At 44.9% G+C, this 16,420-nt stretch overlaps 2 protein-coding genes across 4 annotated transcripts in view; one reads left to right on the top strand and one right to left on the bottom strand.

The window, feature by feature from the left end:
* SCRN1 (secernin 1) overlaps positions 1-6,699 on the top strand; it is a 29,670-nt gene extending 22,971 nt beyond the window's left edge. The window contains exons 7-9 of the mRNA XM_028750202.2: positions 159-339; positions 2,633-2,792; positions 3,038-6,699. Of these exons, the coding sequence (XP_028606035.2) occupies positions 159-339; positions 2,633-2,791 (340 nt within the window). The 3' untranslated portion in view covers position 2,792; positions 3,038-6,699. The remainder of the gene's footprint in view (positions 1-158; positions 340-2,632; positions 2,793-3,037) is intronic.
* A 235-nt stretch (positions 6,700-6,934) lies between these two features.
* The window catches only part of WIPF3 (WAS/WASL interacting protein family member 3), a 31,588-nt gene continuing 22,102 nt past the window's right edge, over positions 6,935-16,420 (bottom strand). For all 3 annotated transcript variants that reach the window (XM_028750650.2, XM_028750651.2, XM_028750653.2), the window contains 6 exons: positions 15,179-15,311; positions 14,248-14,379; positions 11,496-12,248; positions 10,902-11,045; positions 9,558-9,659; positions 6,935-9,040 (listed from right to left, as the gene is read on the bottom strand). In XM_028750650.2, the coding sequence (XP_028606483.2) occupies positions 9,000-9,040; positions 9,558-9,659; positions 10,902-11,045; positions 11,496-12,248; positions 14,248-14,379; positions 15,179-15,311 (1,305 nt within the window). In that variant the 3' untranslated portion in view covers positions 6,935-8,999. The remainder of the gene's footprint in view (positions 9,041-9,557; positions 9,660-10,901; positions 11,046-11,495; positions 12,249-14,247; positions 14,380-15,178; positions 15,312-16,420) is intronic.

Raw genomic sequence — 16,420 nt, 5'->3', positions numbered from 1 at the left:
CTCTTTTCAGATGGCCCAGTTATTTTGTGCAACACATCGAAGTTTGTGTGATAATTTTTCTTTTCTTTCTGTTTTTAAAACAAGCTGAGCAAACTGCTAGGCGATAATATAAAATGTAGCCTTAGCTAACAATTAGTGATTCCTCTGGTCTCTTTCAGGTCCATATTTAAACCTTTTATCTTTGTCGATAATGTGAAATTAGTATCAAAAGTACAGTCACCCATTTTTGGTAGTGATGATCCTGTGAAAAAAATCCCCCGGTTCCAGGAGAAACCAGACCGTAGACACGAATTGTACAAAGCGCACGAGTGGGCGCGATCCGTCATGGAGAATGAGCAGGTAAACCAGCACTCTTAAAATACATCGGTGAAAAATAAAAAAATGAAGATCTGGGGAAATTACATTTTGTGTTCTGTTTCGTTCCTCCTGAGCCCTTGAAATTCAGTCAAAGACCCTTCTAGGTCACTGTAAACTTTAAAAAGAGAGGATATGTCATATCTGAGCAACATGTACAAAATCTCCATCACCTCAAAATAACCTTGCCCACACCTGAAATATTTTTAACCTCCTTTCCCTCCTAAAGTGCTAGTTTTCTGTGCGCAGAATTCTCCCCCTCCCCCCCCTCCTGGCACCCAGATGCACTTAAATGCATCATTCAGTCCTCTTGCATTTTGTAGCACTACCATTCAGGAACTGCTGTGGCACGTGCTCTTTCTGAAAATGTAGTTCAGCTCTAAATTTATTGCATTGACCTATTATCACGCTGCTCGGCTATATAAGAACATGTAGTAGTCAAACTGCGTACTAGGAAGCAACAACTCCTAATGGAAGGTAAGCAGCAGGGCTGACGAAATTCCAGTGTTAGATACATCTAAAAACCTGGACATGTAAGAAATACCGTATTTTTCGCTCTATAGGACACACTTTTTCCCCTCCAAAAATTAAGGGGAAATGTGTGTGCGTCCTATGGAGTGAATGCAGGCTCCTTGCGCTGCGCTGCGCTCCGAAGGCTTCGGGTTCCTTTAGCTGAAGCTTGGAAAGCAAGACTCTCCCGGCTTCAGCCAAAGGAACCCAAAGCCTTTGGAGCACAGCGCGAGGTCCCGCTGCGCTCAAAAAGCTTCAGCCATGCACCTGCCTAGAAGCCAGAGGAGAAACAGAAGGGTCTCCTTCTGTTCCTCCTCTCGCTTCACAGCGAGGCGCCTGTCCTGCGAAGCCAGAGGAGGAACAGAAGGGTCTCCTTCTGTTCCTCCTCCAGCTTTGCTTGAAGGGGCGCTGCGCAGTTCTCCCTCTCTGTGCAGCGCCTCTCCTTCGCAGGAGCAAGCCCTTAGGAATAACATGATGCTTGGGCAGGTTCATGGAAGAAGAGGCAGCCCTTTTGACATTTCCGTTCTTTAATGCTTGCATTCAAATTTCCAGATGTCCGAGTGATGGGGCACCTCTTGGATTTCTCCAAATAAGTTAAGGGGGGGGGGTCCCAAAGGAATGGTGCAGATGTTGCAATGAGATATTTTGTTGAAAGGCCCGTTGGCTGTTGGGAAATAAGTTTCTTCGGGAAGTATTTAGGAGGAAGTACTTGTAGCTTAGGTCTGGAAGACAGCCAGTGCAGTAGTCTTGAGGGTTAAACCATTATCTGTTGAAAACTGAAATTGATAATCTGCCAGTTTGACAAAGTGTACAGTGTAAGTGAATGGGTTTCCTCTCCAGCAATACATAAATTAGTTGTAATGGATCCAGCAAGAAAGTTGTATGAGGAAGCTTTATTCCAAATCTCATTCCAGCTATCTGGCAAGCTCATTTTCCAAGTATAGATCCTTAATATGGGTGAAGTGGCACCACCCATACCCAAGTAGGCATTGGTGAGGGAGACCCTCAAAAGGTTTGCAGTAGTACAAAAGATGCTTCGGAAAAAATAAATCCAAAAAAGGGAAGGAAAGCCCCAAACAGCCAGTGTGGAAGGCAGACTGGACATTGTGGCAGGGCAAGAAAAGCACTTGTCTGACAAGGAAGCCTCTACACCGCAACATTTTGTTGCAGTCCCACTTGTTGTATGAAGCAAAAATGGCCTCTAGGCTATTTTTTAAGTCCAGTAAATGTTACCATTCTTCTTAAGGCACATTCTTGTTCATCCTTTTCCCCTCAGTACTGATAAAACTTTGAGGGTAATAAACGTAGGAGTCTGTGCTTCTCTCCCACAGAATTGGCTGTGATAAGCCTCACCTACATGGTTGAGGGACGTTAAACATTTACCCCAGTGCTGCTGACCCACAGAAAAAAACACCACCTAGAGTTATAGTGTAATGTTTAAAGATCTCCTTCCTCGAATCTTAAACTCACATACTCCACCCCTCCTTGCAGAGAGAAAGGAATATGTAAACTAGGCTGTTTTGTTTTTATTTCAACATGATCTCTGGGCGAAAGCATCCTTTTTTCTGGAACTGGTATTTCTAAACTCAACAGAGGTACTGCTGTGGTTTGACTGTTGTGCTATGTTTGTGCAACGGCACAGCAGATAAAGCCCCTAAGTTCTCCCTGAACTTAACACATGGATGCACATACAAGTTTTGAGACGATTCTGTTGGATCAAGCTTTCAGACTTTCATAGGTGTTTCATGCTGGCCCTTAATTTTTGTAGGAAAAAGGAGAGAAGTTGAGAAGAACCATGTTAGACCTCGAAAAGCAAGGCTTGGACGCGATGGAGAGCATCATTACCAGCTCGGAAGTTCTTGACCCTTCTGAAGTAGAGGACCTTTTCTATGACTGTGTTGATACAGAAATTAAGTTCTTCAAGTGAAGTGAGTCCTTTTCATATCCTCATACCAATAACTACTTTTTTTAGAAATATAAGTTGGCTTCAATGTTTGGTCCAGTCTCTTTGTATCTCACTCCCAAATCTGCAATTGCGAATAAGAACCTGACGTTTTATAAGTTGTGGTTATTTTGCAAAGTCTCCTAATGGATTTGGATATTCCCACCCTGCATTTAAACTTGCGTTTGTAATTAACAATGAATATTAAAGCTTTGCTTTTTCTCATTTCAGTGACCATAGACACCTTTAGCCTTCACATAAGAAGACCATAAAGCTCTTCAGGCCTTGAAAGATATTCTCGCCATATTGCCGAATTTTTGGAGGAAATTTCCCTCTTTTTAGAGAAAAGTTCCTTAGTAGCTGTATCCAATTAACACATTCCTTTTCCCCCCTTTTATTTTCTTCCTGTGTTGTCCTGTGTGTGTTATGGAAAGAGGGCCTTCACTGACGGTGTGCATGCTGGCTAATGTAATGCAGAATGTTTTTTCATTCATCTGGGCAACCGAAACTAAGAACGACAAATAGCCAGAATCCATGTAGGTCTCAATATTGCAAATCAAAATAAGCCTGCCTGAAAAGTTTGATCCACGTGTAAAATGAAAAAATACAGCAGGTACCTGTGTGCTCCTGAAGAGTTTTGCCACAAAGAAATGATGAGCTGAAAAATGGGCCTTGTTAATGGGATAAATGTCAACAGTGGAATAAGCTTCTCACTTGTTCTAGTTTTGGTGATTTAGAGTTGGGTCTATTGAGCTGTGTGCTGCCTCACCTATGCACATATTGGGCTAGTAGCTTTTTCTTTTCTTTCTTTTTTGCTTCTCTCACCTATCGTTCCATATTGCTGCATATCAGGCTGCGAAGATTACATTTAAATAATCAATTTCTCCCCAAAATAGAGTTCTGAACAGTGTGAATTGACCTAAGCATTTAGAGAGAGAGAGAAGCAAGCTTACAACTGAAGGTAAGATCAAGAACCTTAATTTGGTTGTGGGAACTGTACCATAGCTGCTTAGGAAAGGCAATTGTTCCAGCGAAATGACCAGAATTTGTTCAGATAATTTGCTTCCACCAAGGATGGGGAACTTACGGCTCTCCATATGTAGTTGGGAGCACAATTCTGATCATTCTTGCCTGCTGGCTGGGACTGATGGTAGGCAGTAGATTTCATTGTTCCTTTGTGCTGTCTTTGGGACTTAGTCGAAAAATGTACAGAGGCGTACCTAGGGGGTGGTGAAACTGGCCCCTGCCAGGGGCACAGGACCGGGGAGGTGGGGACATGCAAAAATCAGTGCGGGAGAGGAAGGGATGCTAGGCCCCTTTTGGATGTTGCAGCACCCAGCAAGAGAGAGCGCTTTCAGAATATCGAGTCTACCCTCCTGGCAGGCTGGAAGCACCAGTGCTCTCTTCCTTCCCTCTCTGTCAAAGTTAGCGAGTCGGGAAAGGCTGCAGTGGCAATGAGCTTGAGCAACAGTCACTCCCTCTAGTTTGCAAGCATCTTGGGAAGAGCCAGAGGCAGGGAGGCTGGACATGCCAACTCTGGGGAAGGGTGCAGTCACTCACAGCCTGGCACACTTGCTAGAAGCACAGGGCCAGGCAGACGAGAGAGCAGGTGCATTTGCAGAAGCCCAGAGAGGGTGCTGGTGCTGTCCAGGATGGGAGTTCTGAAGGCTGCCCTGCTGCCCATGAGGTTCCTCTCCAAACTAGGAGGAGGAGCATCCAGGCAACTTGGCTCCAGCTTCTCTTTCCTGCCAGGAGGAGCAACTCCTTGTGCAAGTCCTCCATTTCCCATCCTTGCCCAAACTCACCCTGCCAGTTCCTCACTCAGATAAGATGGTCCTTCTCCTCCCCCTTGGTGTTTGTTAGATGATCATTTAAATCACCAATTACAGCAACTGTTTTCTGTTCAATTACATTTCATAGGCAATGCAAAATAGATCACTGTACATCTATTTATAGTTAAAAAGCTAATTGTGAGGTCTTATACATTTTCCTGATGAGCTCTGAGGCTGTAGCCCTGTGCACACTTTTGCATGAGTAAAGGCCATGCTAAGGCTGGGCAATATCTGGCTTTCAACATTGTGATGTATCACCAGCTAAATATCACAATATACCGATACATCTCAATGTCTGAAGTATATGGAGCTATGTAGAGGCATTGGCTGGCTTCATGGTTTCCCCCCACAGTGTGATTTTGGCATAGCGTGCGCACACATCATGATTTGTGATATATTGCCTAGTCAAAAATTATGAAACAGATATGATGATATGGACTTCAAGCCTGTTTCGGCCAATATATTGCCCAGCCCTACACCATACCTGTTGAAATGTTCTCTCTTAACACTACTATTAAAAGGTTCGGGAGTCCTCAGTGATGCCAATCAGGATAGGGCTTTGGGGGCAGTGATACTAGGGACCCACTCAGCAGGGTGTTCTGGAGGGGCCCCAAATGTAGCAGGGTTGGCTTACAACAAGGGGCGCCAACCTAAAGCCCATGGAGGTTGTTTAACAGGCCCACAAGCTGCCACCGAACCGTCTGCTTGGCACAGGCGCAGTGCAGCGCGGGGACTCACTTCTGTGGCGCAGGAAATTGCGAGTGGGCGCGCTCACACTCGCGATCCAGCCCACAGAGGGATCTCCGCTGGAGTGAACCGGCCCAGGTGAGGTAAACCTTGCCAACCTCTAGCTTACAACATTTTGAGGCAATATGCAGGCCAATATAGCTCCTTGCCAAGCGATCCTAAGTACGCCTCTGATCCCATAATTGTAGCAAAACAAAACTAATGTACAATGTGAAGTCTCTTTTCCTTACATGGGGAATCTAAATTATTGGCATCGTGAAATTGTGTGAAATGGCTGAGGATATCTTCCCTGATTGTTATGTTCATGTTGAATCTGTCTTCCTTTGTGTGGTTTGCTTTGTTGTCGGTGTTGTGTAGATTAACATCAGACATGGTTAAAGTGGAAATCATACACCTGTAAGTATCAAGCAAACATGATTAAATTCTAGAAACTATGGTGCTAGTCCTGTAGATTAAAATGTCAGGGCTCTGATTCTGCACAGGAAAATTTCCTACTACTGTGAGCTGTGTGTGTTCACAACCCTTGAGAAGGGAAAACTCAGACATAATCCATTGCTGAACAACACACAGATCTTGAACTTTCAGTGTAAGTGTAGTTTCTGCAAGAATCTGGCGACTGAGGAGGAGACAGAAGCAAGTGCCAGAGTTGTGGGATGGCTCTTCTCTTTGGTCTTCCTTTCAGAAACTAGCTTGAGACTCAGCCTATTTACCTCCTCCTCGGTTGCTCCGTTGCATCTTTGTGGAGCCCACATAAATCCCTCATTGAACATGCACAGAAGTGCATGTGCACGCACAGTTTCTAAATCAAATGCCTAAAATATAAAGTTGTCACGTCACTGCTTATTTCATTCCACAGAAGAGGCATCAAAAGGCAGTTGGAAATTATAGGGCTTGGTGAATCTTAGACAGGCTCGAAGGCAATAAAAGTGTGTTTGGTTTCTGTAGTTTCCTCTATAGCAGATGCAGGGAACCTTTGGCCCACCAGCTGTTGCTAAACTACAACTCCCATCATCCCTGCACATTAGCCATGCTTGCTAGGGACAATGGGAGTTGGAGTGCAGCTGGAGGGCCATATGTTCTTCACTCCTGCATTACATGTTAACCAAAGGCTTGGGGTACGTTGAGAAAAAATGGCCCTGCTGCCTCACCCAAGATATGTTGGCATGAACAGCATCCAATTGAGTCAGAATCTGTAAATCTTTGTTTACATATTTCTCGTGGGAACTAATATGTATGGGTTTGCAATCATCTGGGATTCGTGTATTAGACAATGCTGATTGACAAAACTAATAAAATGGTTTCTGCAAAGAGTAATCTCTTTAGTGGCTAAATACTTCTGTATGCTTTCCTCCTGGTTTTTCTTTCAGTGAAGAATAAATCCTAAGGATAAAAATTACTACAGAATTAGACACCGTCTCTTGGTTACCAATGCCAGCTTAGTTTTAACTCTGGCCCTCAGTATTTTCTATCAGATCTAGTAAGTTTCTATATACAGGGGGAATCTGAAATAGATCTCAGCATCCATTGTAAAATATTAGTAAGCAAAACATGTGTTTGATGGTAATTTAATATATGCAGATCTAAATGAAAGCACTTTTCAACCACTGACTGACTTAACAGGCTCCAAGAGAAGAAAAAAGATGAAGTTACATTTCGCATGGCATTTTAAAATGAAATCACATGGTATTTTTCATACTATTGAGAACACTTCTTTGTTTTTAAATATCCAATTCACAGAAATACTTTGCTGCTATTTTGCTAGGTGCAAACGGACTCCGATTTTGCATTTCTTTCTCCCTGCTAGAGACAAAATGGGCTGAGTTCAGTAGTCAAGGAGGCCAATATGGATGCTTGCTCCCTTATTTCAAAATGAAGAATCATTAAGCCCCCACAACCTGCTCATCTTTATTCCCTAATGCAGACTGATGCCCCCATTTTCTGGTTGCTGCTGTCTCTCATAAGCGCCCTAGGAACTTGTGTGTTAAAGCTAGCCGAAAGAACAGGTATTACGCTGCTCTTTCCCACCTCTGAAACAACATTTAAGTAGAACTTTAGTTTGTTGCTAGTAGCCTACTCTCAGGAGCCAAGCTGAATATCACAGAGTGCGCTCACATGTAAGAAGAAGAAGAAGAAGAGTTTGGATTTGATATCCCGCCTTTCACTCCCTTTTAAGGAGTCTCAAAGCGGCTAACATTCTCCTTTCCCTTCCTCCCCCACAACAAACACTCTGTGGGGTGAGTGGGGCTGAGAGACTTCAGAGAAGTGTGACTAGCCCAAGGTCACCCAGCAGCTGCATGTGGAGGAGCGGAGACGCGAACCCGGTTCCACAGATTACGAGACTACCGCTCTTAACCACTACACCACACTGGCTCTCTAAATAGTAAATAGAACACCTGCTACTCTTCTTATATATTTTTGCTCTATGGTACCTAGCATGGCCCCTACGAGTAAGATAATGGCATCTCTTTTCTCCCTCCTTTTAATGCAAAGCAACCAGAGGACACTGCCAGTTTGAAAGCAGGAGCGGCAGAGGAGGTATCAAACCCCATTTTTCCTTATTCAAAATGTTTCCCCTGCCGCATTTCCTCCAGCTTACTGTTGATGCTCTTCACCTGGAGCAACATTGTTCAGAAACTATTAGAGCCATATAACCATCTAGTTTGGTCCTTCAGATTTGCTGGGGATGTTAACATCATAAATATGCTATGCCAGGAGGCACAGTTGTGTAGTGATGTAGCCTAGATGCTCATTAGTCAGTATACATTCTGTTATTCTTTGCCTCATTTCAATAGTCAGCTGTCAGGTTTTCCTTCACTTCCTAATCAAAGGGATGGATGGGACAGAGCATCTAGGAGGGATGTTGGTGACGTGTGAAAGGCAGCAACATGGCAAAATTCAGGAGAAGGTATTCCATGCTTGCTAATCAGCTGGAGCTTGTGCATTTTCCAGTGAACGCCTGGTACCATCCTCTGCTGTGCTCAGGAAGGTTAGTGCCGATCACCTACGCACTTAAATATACATATATGCACACATGCTGCGTTCCACTGGCAATCCACACCACTGCATTAACTGGAAAGCCATTTCAGTGTAACTACAGAGAGGCAAAGAAGGGGATTTTAAAAATTACAATGCACAGAATTCCTAAGAGAGGGTGGGTGGGAACTTGCATACATTTAAATATAGCAAACCTAGTTTGAAAGCATGATTTACGTGGTCAAATAAATTATATCCAGCAGATAGTACAGGCAGGAATTTCAACCATTGTCGTCTATGCAAACTTGTTTGCATTTTGAACAGGGTGAACACTCATGCTAAAATAAAGTATGACCCACACAGGTGGGCTGCTATTTCATGTTTTATATTTATATATATATACTGAGTATTCCACAAAATTAAAAACAAATCTCAGCCCAGGTTTAAAGCAATTGAAACGGAATTACACAACAATAGGTTTCCAACTGCGTCCTAGTCCAGTCAATCCCACCGTTTACCACGTATGATCTTGGATGTAGCGCCAGTTTTGCTTGCATGTACTGTGCAGTCATCGAAACAGGGTCCTGCACTGCACAATGCTCCGTTGATCCTTCCAGCGATGCTCCTGCTACCGAGATTTCTCATCTGACTTGTGTCCTTAATGGAGGGTTGTTGGTGCTATCTGTAAAAATTGAAAGAAGGCTAGCTAGAAAACCAAAATGACAAAAAGCCACAGCCGAACAACCAAGTCCGTAGATTTCAGGCATGTTTCTGACATGCAAGGAGAAGCCACTTTAGCTTTCAGTGCCTTCAAGTCCAACCAGGCAGGCGTCTGAGTCTTGTGGCTTGTTCTGGTAACAGAATCAGGAGTTTCATAGGTGGACTCAAGTTCAGAATGCTAAAGGAGATTCTGCAGTGAGGATTCAAGCCAGGTGACCCAAGCCAATGGCTTCCTAGCACATAGAAACAAGTCCTTTAATGCTAGCTGCAAAACTCTCGCAGATTATTTTTATCTACATGATCTGACCAAGCAGACTTCTGTCTAGTGAGCATCTCCTCTATTTCTGACCAGGCCACTGTTTCTTGAAAATTTCTAATGAGTCATAATCACACAACCGTTTCTAGTCTTTAAGGCAAGAGGAGTAGAATAATTTAACTCTCCTGAAGTGATCAGACCGTAATGGAACTTTCTGACTTACCTCTAGCTTCCTGGCTGGGATAAATTTTCTGGCATGGCTTAAACTCATCAGGAGGAGGGAATTCTTCCACGGAATGGAAAGTAAATTTAGATTCAAAGTCATCTGGAGAATTAAATGGAAAACACCCCTTTGAGTTACAACAATTCAACCAATGCAAGGAAGTGTAGAAAAACGATAAAGGAATGGTCTAAGACAGTTCTTGGAATAAAGTTGTTTGAGGCAACAAAGTTTACTGCACCAGTTCAAAAATCTCTGAACTACACCCAAAGTAGTTCCCATCATTGCCAACTGAACTGAGTGTGAATTAGGTTCATTTTGGGGTAGAATGATTTCTAGTTAATCTTCAACTCCATTACCTTACACACACACACACACACACACACACACACACACGTGTCTTCAAACTCGTTGGGCCATTAAGCTTAAAGATCACAATTGTTGAGAAAGATAAAACCATTCACATCCCACTATGTGCATGTTTTGATGTTTCCTTAGTCTTCTCAAGTGTATTTTATACTTCAAGCAAAGAGCTTATAATATTCTGAATGCTGGGGAAAAAAATTAGCTGGGATTCCTGCATTGCAGAGGGTTGGACTAGATGACCCTAGGGGTTCCTTCCAACCCTACAATTCTATGATGATTTGGATGAACTTGAATTCACCTATGAACTGTATGTGAAAGGAACTAGTTTGTTTTGCAAAACAACTCCTTGAAATTGAATTAGATCCTTTGGGAGCATGTTGAACCTGAAAATGGTTTGCATGTTTTGTTTGCATGCTTTTGGGGTGGAGGGTGTTCCGTGTTACTTGTGGTGTTTGAAATTATTTTTTAATAAAACAACAAGAGCCAGAATGTTCTTGCTCAGCCATTAAGCAATTTGGCAAACTTATCGCATGGCGGAATTTTTACAACATCAGTAAAGATACAGTATAATAAAACTGTTTCACCTTACAAAGAGTTTGAGAGGGTGCATGTAAACAGCTTTCAGTTTTTAGACAGCTGCTAAACATTATTGATATTATTCTCCCTCTATTTCTAAAAAAAGTTTCCACCCAGTTATTCCAGCAAATATCCATTTCTTAACCTCAACAACAACAACATGAAGTTACATTTGTATCTAAAATCTACAGCAAAAGAAGCTCAATGCTACATCCTTAAAATTTAATTTGCTTTTTTTCTGTAATATCATTCTTGCCATTCCTTAGTAAATTAGTAAACGCCTTATTTGAACAAGTCTTCATGGGTGAATACCCCATCGTTTTGCAAGGAGACAAGTTCCTGCATGTTTTAAGCTTGCCATTTTTGTCTTTGGGCAGGGCAGAGACGTAAATTTATCAACATTACCCATTATGTGGACTGCCCCATTCTTAATTGCTGAGCAGAGGTCTGGGCTAGGCAGCCAGGGAGATACTTGAGCATATTGGCATTTGCTTGAGAGTTCAGTTGTCGGAGACCTTGCAGGAGGTGCTGGGGGTGGCATCAACTTTCCTAAGAGAAAATACACATCAGAAAAAGACTCAGAGAAGATAAGCAAACATTGCATCAGACATACATACTTGTTTTTTACTACACTTACATCTTATCCTCCTCCTAAGGAGCTCAGGCTAGCGTAAATAACCTGTACACCATCCTTGTGAAGTAGCCTACAGGCAAAGAGCAGGTCTAAATATTCAGAAAACCCCGATGTTGCAGCCCTATTGGCATGAGACCACTTTAAACATACAGGCTAGTTAGCATGCAACCTACGTAAAACAACAATAGTAACCCCTTTTTGCAATACTGTGGCAAAGACTACACCTCAATCCAACACCAGCCAGTGTAGCCAATGTTAGGGGATGCTGGAAGCTGCAGGCCACGGCCTTGGCCTACCCCTGCATTTTGGACTATGGTATGTTGAAATGGACCAGCGGTGATGCAGCTAAAGAGTGCCATTCCTACCTCCGCCTCTGCCTTGTCTCCTCTTGTGTGTCACAGCCACTTGCTGTGTGCTTGGAGGGGCTGGGGGAAGAGGCAGCGACTGAATGCTGGGCTTCTGCATCTGGGACTGCACAAACGGCGACTTGGGGGGCAGCGGAGGCGGGGCTTCGCCACTGCCACTCGAGGCACTGTGAGAAGTTGGCGAAGGGGGCAGCGGCAAAGACGTCCTGTGTGAGGAAAAGGTGGACATAGAAGGCACTGGAGGTGGCGGCGGTGGCGGAGGGGGCACGGAAGGGGAACTGAGCCTTAGGTCAGGCTGGGAGGCCGATGGGCTGGGGCCCTCACTGGTTTTGCCTGCGAGTGAAGTAGGGGTCCCTAAAGGCAAGGGAGGTGGAGGAGGAGGCAGTGGCGGCGCCGGCATGTGTGAAGGGGATGCTGGGGTTTTGCGGGGAGAAGGAGCAGCAGCGCTTGGGGAGGGGAGGTTCTCGGGATTTTCAAGCAGAGGAGGGGGGAGAGAGGGAGGAGGGGGGAAGATAAGCGAAGGTTTGCTGGAGGAAGGCGATAGCGGCAGTGGCGGCGGCGGTGGAGGAGCAGGGATGTTGGGACGAGCCGGAATCGCTTGCTGGGCCTTGGATGCTTCCGATGGACTTGCAGGTTTGGGGCTGTCAGACGCAGTTTGAAGGTTGCCACTGGCCTTCCCATTATTGTTCGGTGGGTCTGGACCCTTTGCAGGAGGAGATGTCCTTACAGTGCTTGGCTGACCCGTCCGACCGCCTGAGGAAACCAAATAAAAGTTTTAGGAAGCAGCAAATAAACCAAGGTAACAATGCGCCACGCGCTTTGAGGGACGACCAAAAAAGAGAGATGTGAATTTGTCCTGCTCAGCCACTTCACAAATCTCGTTTCCCTTTGCCACAAATCCCCATTGCCTGCCTGCCATTCCAATCCTACAGACTAGCTGTCAGACGCTGCAATATCAACAGTGACTCGGCCGTTTCCCAGGAGGCAGAGCAGAGGTGGCTGAAACCCCGACACATTCTGCTCCGACGCGAACGACAGAAATTCACAGCCTCCTACTCAACAGGGATGAGCCATCATTCCTGTATATCTCAAGTTATGCTGCACCGAGGCGAGGCAGAAGCCCTGGGGCATTCGTGGTACGGACAGATCTGGGTGTTTTTTGCCCTTTCCACCCAGCTTATTAAGCCTGCCATGTCCGATGCACATTTCCCCAAGAAACTGGTTGCTTTAATTCGATTTCTCTCGTCGGAATGAGAGCATGTGTATATAGAGATAAACCTGGCCATAGTTCTCAATGGCACTTGTCACGTCGCTTTTTAGACTGCTGCATCGTGTTGCTGGTGGGGCTGCCTTCTGAAGACTGGGAACTACAGTGAGCACAAGAGGCAGCATTGGGGTTGTCAACTGGGCATATGGAACATCTCAACACCAGAAAACGCTACACTTAACTGCTAGTCAATGGACTAGCACAAGTCAAAAGAGCGGTTTTCACTCAATGGCTTGGGACCAGGGGAACCTGCCCTGCCTCAGAGGCCTTGTTCCGTGTTTTCTGCCTTCTCCCTCCCCTCCCTCGTCTGACGTGCGATGGCTGATGACCAGAGCTTATTCTGTGGTGGCACTCCATCTTTGAAATGTCCTTCAAGGGAGGTTCTCCTGGTGGCATCTTGGTGTTATTGTCAGCTCCAGCCCAAGGGCCTGAATATGAAAGGACAAGCTCAGGGGCAGAGCTTCTGCTTTCCATACAACCCCGACATCTCCAGGGAAGGCTGGGAGAGACTCCTGCCTGAAACCCTGTCAGTGCAGACAAGAGAAAGCTAGATGGCCAATGGTCCGACTTGATATAAGTCAAGTACCTCAGGTTCCCCTATTGCCTTCCACTTGCCCAACTCCTTTCATTCTGTGTTTTGTTTCTGCTTTTTATGCCAGATTGCCCCCCACAACATAACAGAATAGAATCGTAGAGTTGGAAGGGACTCCATCTAAGTTCAACCCCCACAATGTAGGAATTTGCAGCTGTCTTGTACGGGGATCGAACCTGCAACCTTGGCGTTATCAGCACCATGCGCTAACCAACTGAGCTATCCAGTTTTTCCTGAGCTTCCATGTGGTTTTTTTGTCGCATTTATTTTTATGGGCCAATCCGAAAACTGCTCTTGCGAGCCATGGCTGAAGAGTGGTTCGTGGTGGCTTTTAAATACCGTATTTTTTGCTCTATAAGACTCACTTTTCCCCTCCTAAAAAGTAAGGGGAAATGTGTGTGTGTCTTATGAAGCGAATGCAGGCTGCGCAGCTATTCCAGAAGCCAGAACAGCAAGAGGGATTGCTGCTTTCACTGCGCAGTGACCCCTCTTGCTGTTTTGGCTTCTGAGATTTAGAATATTTTTTTCCTTGTTTTCCTCCTCCAAAAACTAGGTGCGTCTTGTGGTCTGGTGTGTCTTATAGAGCGAAAAATACGGTATATAATGATGGTTTCCTATCCTGGGCCAAAATAAGATTGTTGCTAGTGAAACTGAGTGTAAAGGGAGAGTCAAAGAAGCTTGCCCTACAATGTTTTACTGAAACAGATTATATATATATATATATATATATATATATATATATATATATATATATATATAGTTTATTGTTTCTGAAGAATAAATTAGCTTCTCTTTCAAACATATCATAAGAAAAAAACATCGTGTTCTGTTTACCCAGGCTCTAGTTGCTGCAAGAGGACGATGTTTTTAAATAGAAAAATGTTTTTTTTTACCTGTCAGATCCCTTTGGCCTACTGGTCTCAGAACAGGAAAACCCTCTGCAAAGAGGTTCCCCAATGCCTGAGGGACGTCACTTCTGCCGGTTCCTGAGCTTCCTCCATCTCTGCTGGCCCTCCTCCTAGAGTCTGTGACAAAAGAATAAAATAAAAATTAAATCTGGGTTATTCTATCAAGCTTTCCGAGTTACTGGCCCTTTTAATTTTTGCCCTTGGTGTCTTTCCCTGCAACGTATAATGAATAAGAAAGCGACTTGATGCAACAGCCACATACACAATTCTCCACGTCCTGAAACACAGCACCCTCTGGTGTGTGAATGAAGGCAGGGACCTTCTTGCTAATCTAGCCATCTTGACAGCAAGATTCTGAGACCATACAGATCCAATATTTAATAAAGAATGGAATATTTACAGAGAATAGCTAAAAGAACACTGTAATAATCCAAATTCTTTGGCAGGCCTGGATTGACTTCTGTGTGAAAAAAGAGAACTTTACAAAATTAACACGACTGAACACCACTCTCCAGCAACATAATTAACTTTTCAAACTGGGGTTAGGGAGGCTTAAGAAAGAATCCACAACACGTTTCGACTCCTGGGCTGGTCAGAAAAAAAGATATAGGCTGCCCACCCCTTGCTACGTATACAAAAAAGTTGTACATTAATGCAGACCAAAAGGCAGGAGGCTTATAATGGGAGGCTTGGTCCTTGCAGGGCGGGGTGTGGAACTGGACAGGCCAAACCTCAAGAAATGCGGCCAATATAAGCAGCTTTCAGCTCATAAGTAGAAGAGGCTTATCTACGTGGTGCTTTTCCAGGTTTTGGTAACCAAGCAAAACAAAAACAAAAAGCCCACAGGGACTTTCAGCCTGGAAAAAACAGCTCTGTGACCATTGCTTTGGAGAAGTTCTGGAAGCCGAAGACTCACTTTCAACCTGCGGGGCACTTCGGTCATTGGTCTGCGACACTTTCCTCAGCCGAGTCCCTCTCTGGATCTCGTGTAGCAAAGCACTGCGGCTTTTCGAGTCCTCCCTCCTCTGCTTGGGCGGTTCGGAGTTTGCCTGTCAAGGAGAGCAGACAGTGAGGCTCACGGTTCCATAGAGGCTGAAGAACAAAGAAAGAGAGACAGGGCAGGTTGGTCCATTGGGGCAAATGGGGCCCAGAGGTGACTGATGCCCATTGATAGGATAGATGGGAGGGAGGAACAACACAACGGTAGGCGGAGCTAGAACCTATGGCAGGCGGATCCGCTCCGCCCCCTGACGTCTTGTAAGAAAAGAGGCAGTTTGGTGAAGGCTGGCTGGGAGCAGGCTGAAATTGGTGGGGCAGTGCTCCTCCCCTTCACCCTAATGGACCAGCCTCAACTGGTCCTTAGCCAGCCTCCACCTGTCATTGGTTCTGCCTGTCACTGCTTCTGGCTCCGCCTCCTGCTGGTCTCCCTGCCTTCTGCCCCTCTAGTCCCAATAAGCACCAGTCGCCACACAATGGAGGTGAGCAAAACCACCTGGTCATCGATCGCCACCTGCTATGTTTATGCTAGCTATTCAGTACACAACATGGTGCCCTCTAGATGTTATTAGCCTCCTTCCCCCAACAGCTCCAGCCAATTATGGCCACTGATCAGGGCCAATCCCAGTCCAGCAATCTTCGGAGAGCACCATGTTGGCTACCTCTGTGATATGCAACAAACGTGTCTTGCAATGCCTGCTTTAGGAAACGGCTTTTTGCAATATATTTGCATTGCACGGGGTTGGACTAGATGACTTTCAGGATCCCTTCCAATGCTGCAATTCTATTATGAATTATTTTTTGGCTCTGTTTCTTCAGACGTCCCCCCGCCCTGGACAATAATCACAATCCCACTGTGATACTGGTACAACCCCACCACTAGATGCTGTATTTACAGCTTACTGACACTTGCTGAACATGTCAATCCGTTTCTCACTGTTGCAAAGACAGCGGAAACCAAATCGGTGCAACTGGAAGCCGGTGAAACTGAAATCAATGGGTTTTACTTTCACTTCACCTGCTTACGACCAGGGCAACAGCCAGGTGTGGCTTAGGACTGCTGAAGTCTAGGGACTGCCAAACATATCTTATGCAAGTTGAATGCTTTTTTCTTGCTTTTTCTACTCATCCTTCCTCTAACGGTCATGGGAAATTCTCTTGA

This window comes from Podarcis muralis, chromosome 12, assembly GCF_964188315.1.
Source record: "Podarcis muralis chromosome 12, rPodMur119.hap1.1, whole genome shotgun sequence".
Classification (NCBI taxonomy): domain Eukaryota; kingdom Metazoa; phylum Chordata; class Lepidosauria; order Squamata; family Lacertidae; genus Podarcis; species Podarcis muralis.
The sequence above is the reverse complement of the archived record's forward strand: the minus strand, read 5'-3'. Positions and strand labels throughout refer to the sequence as shown.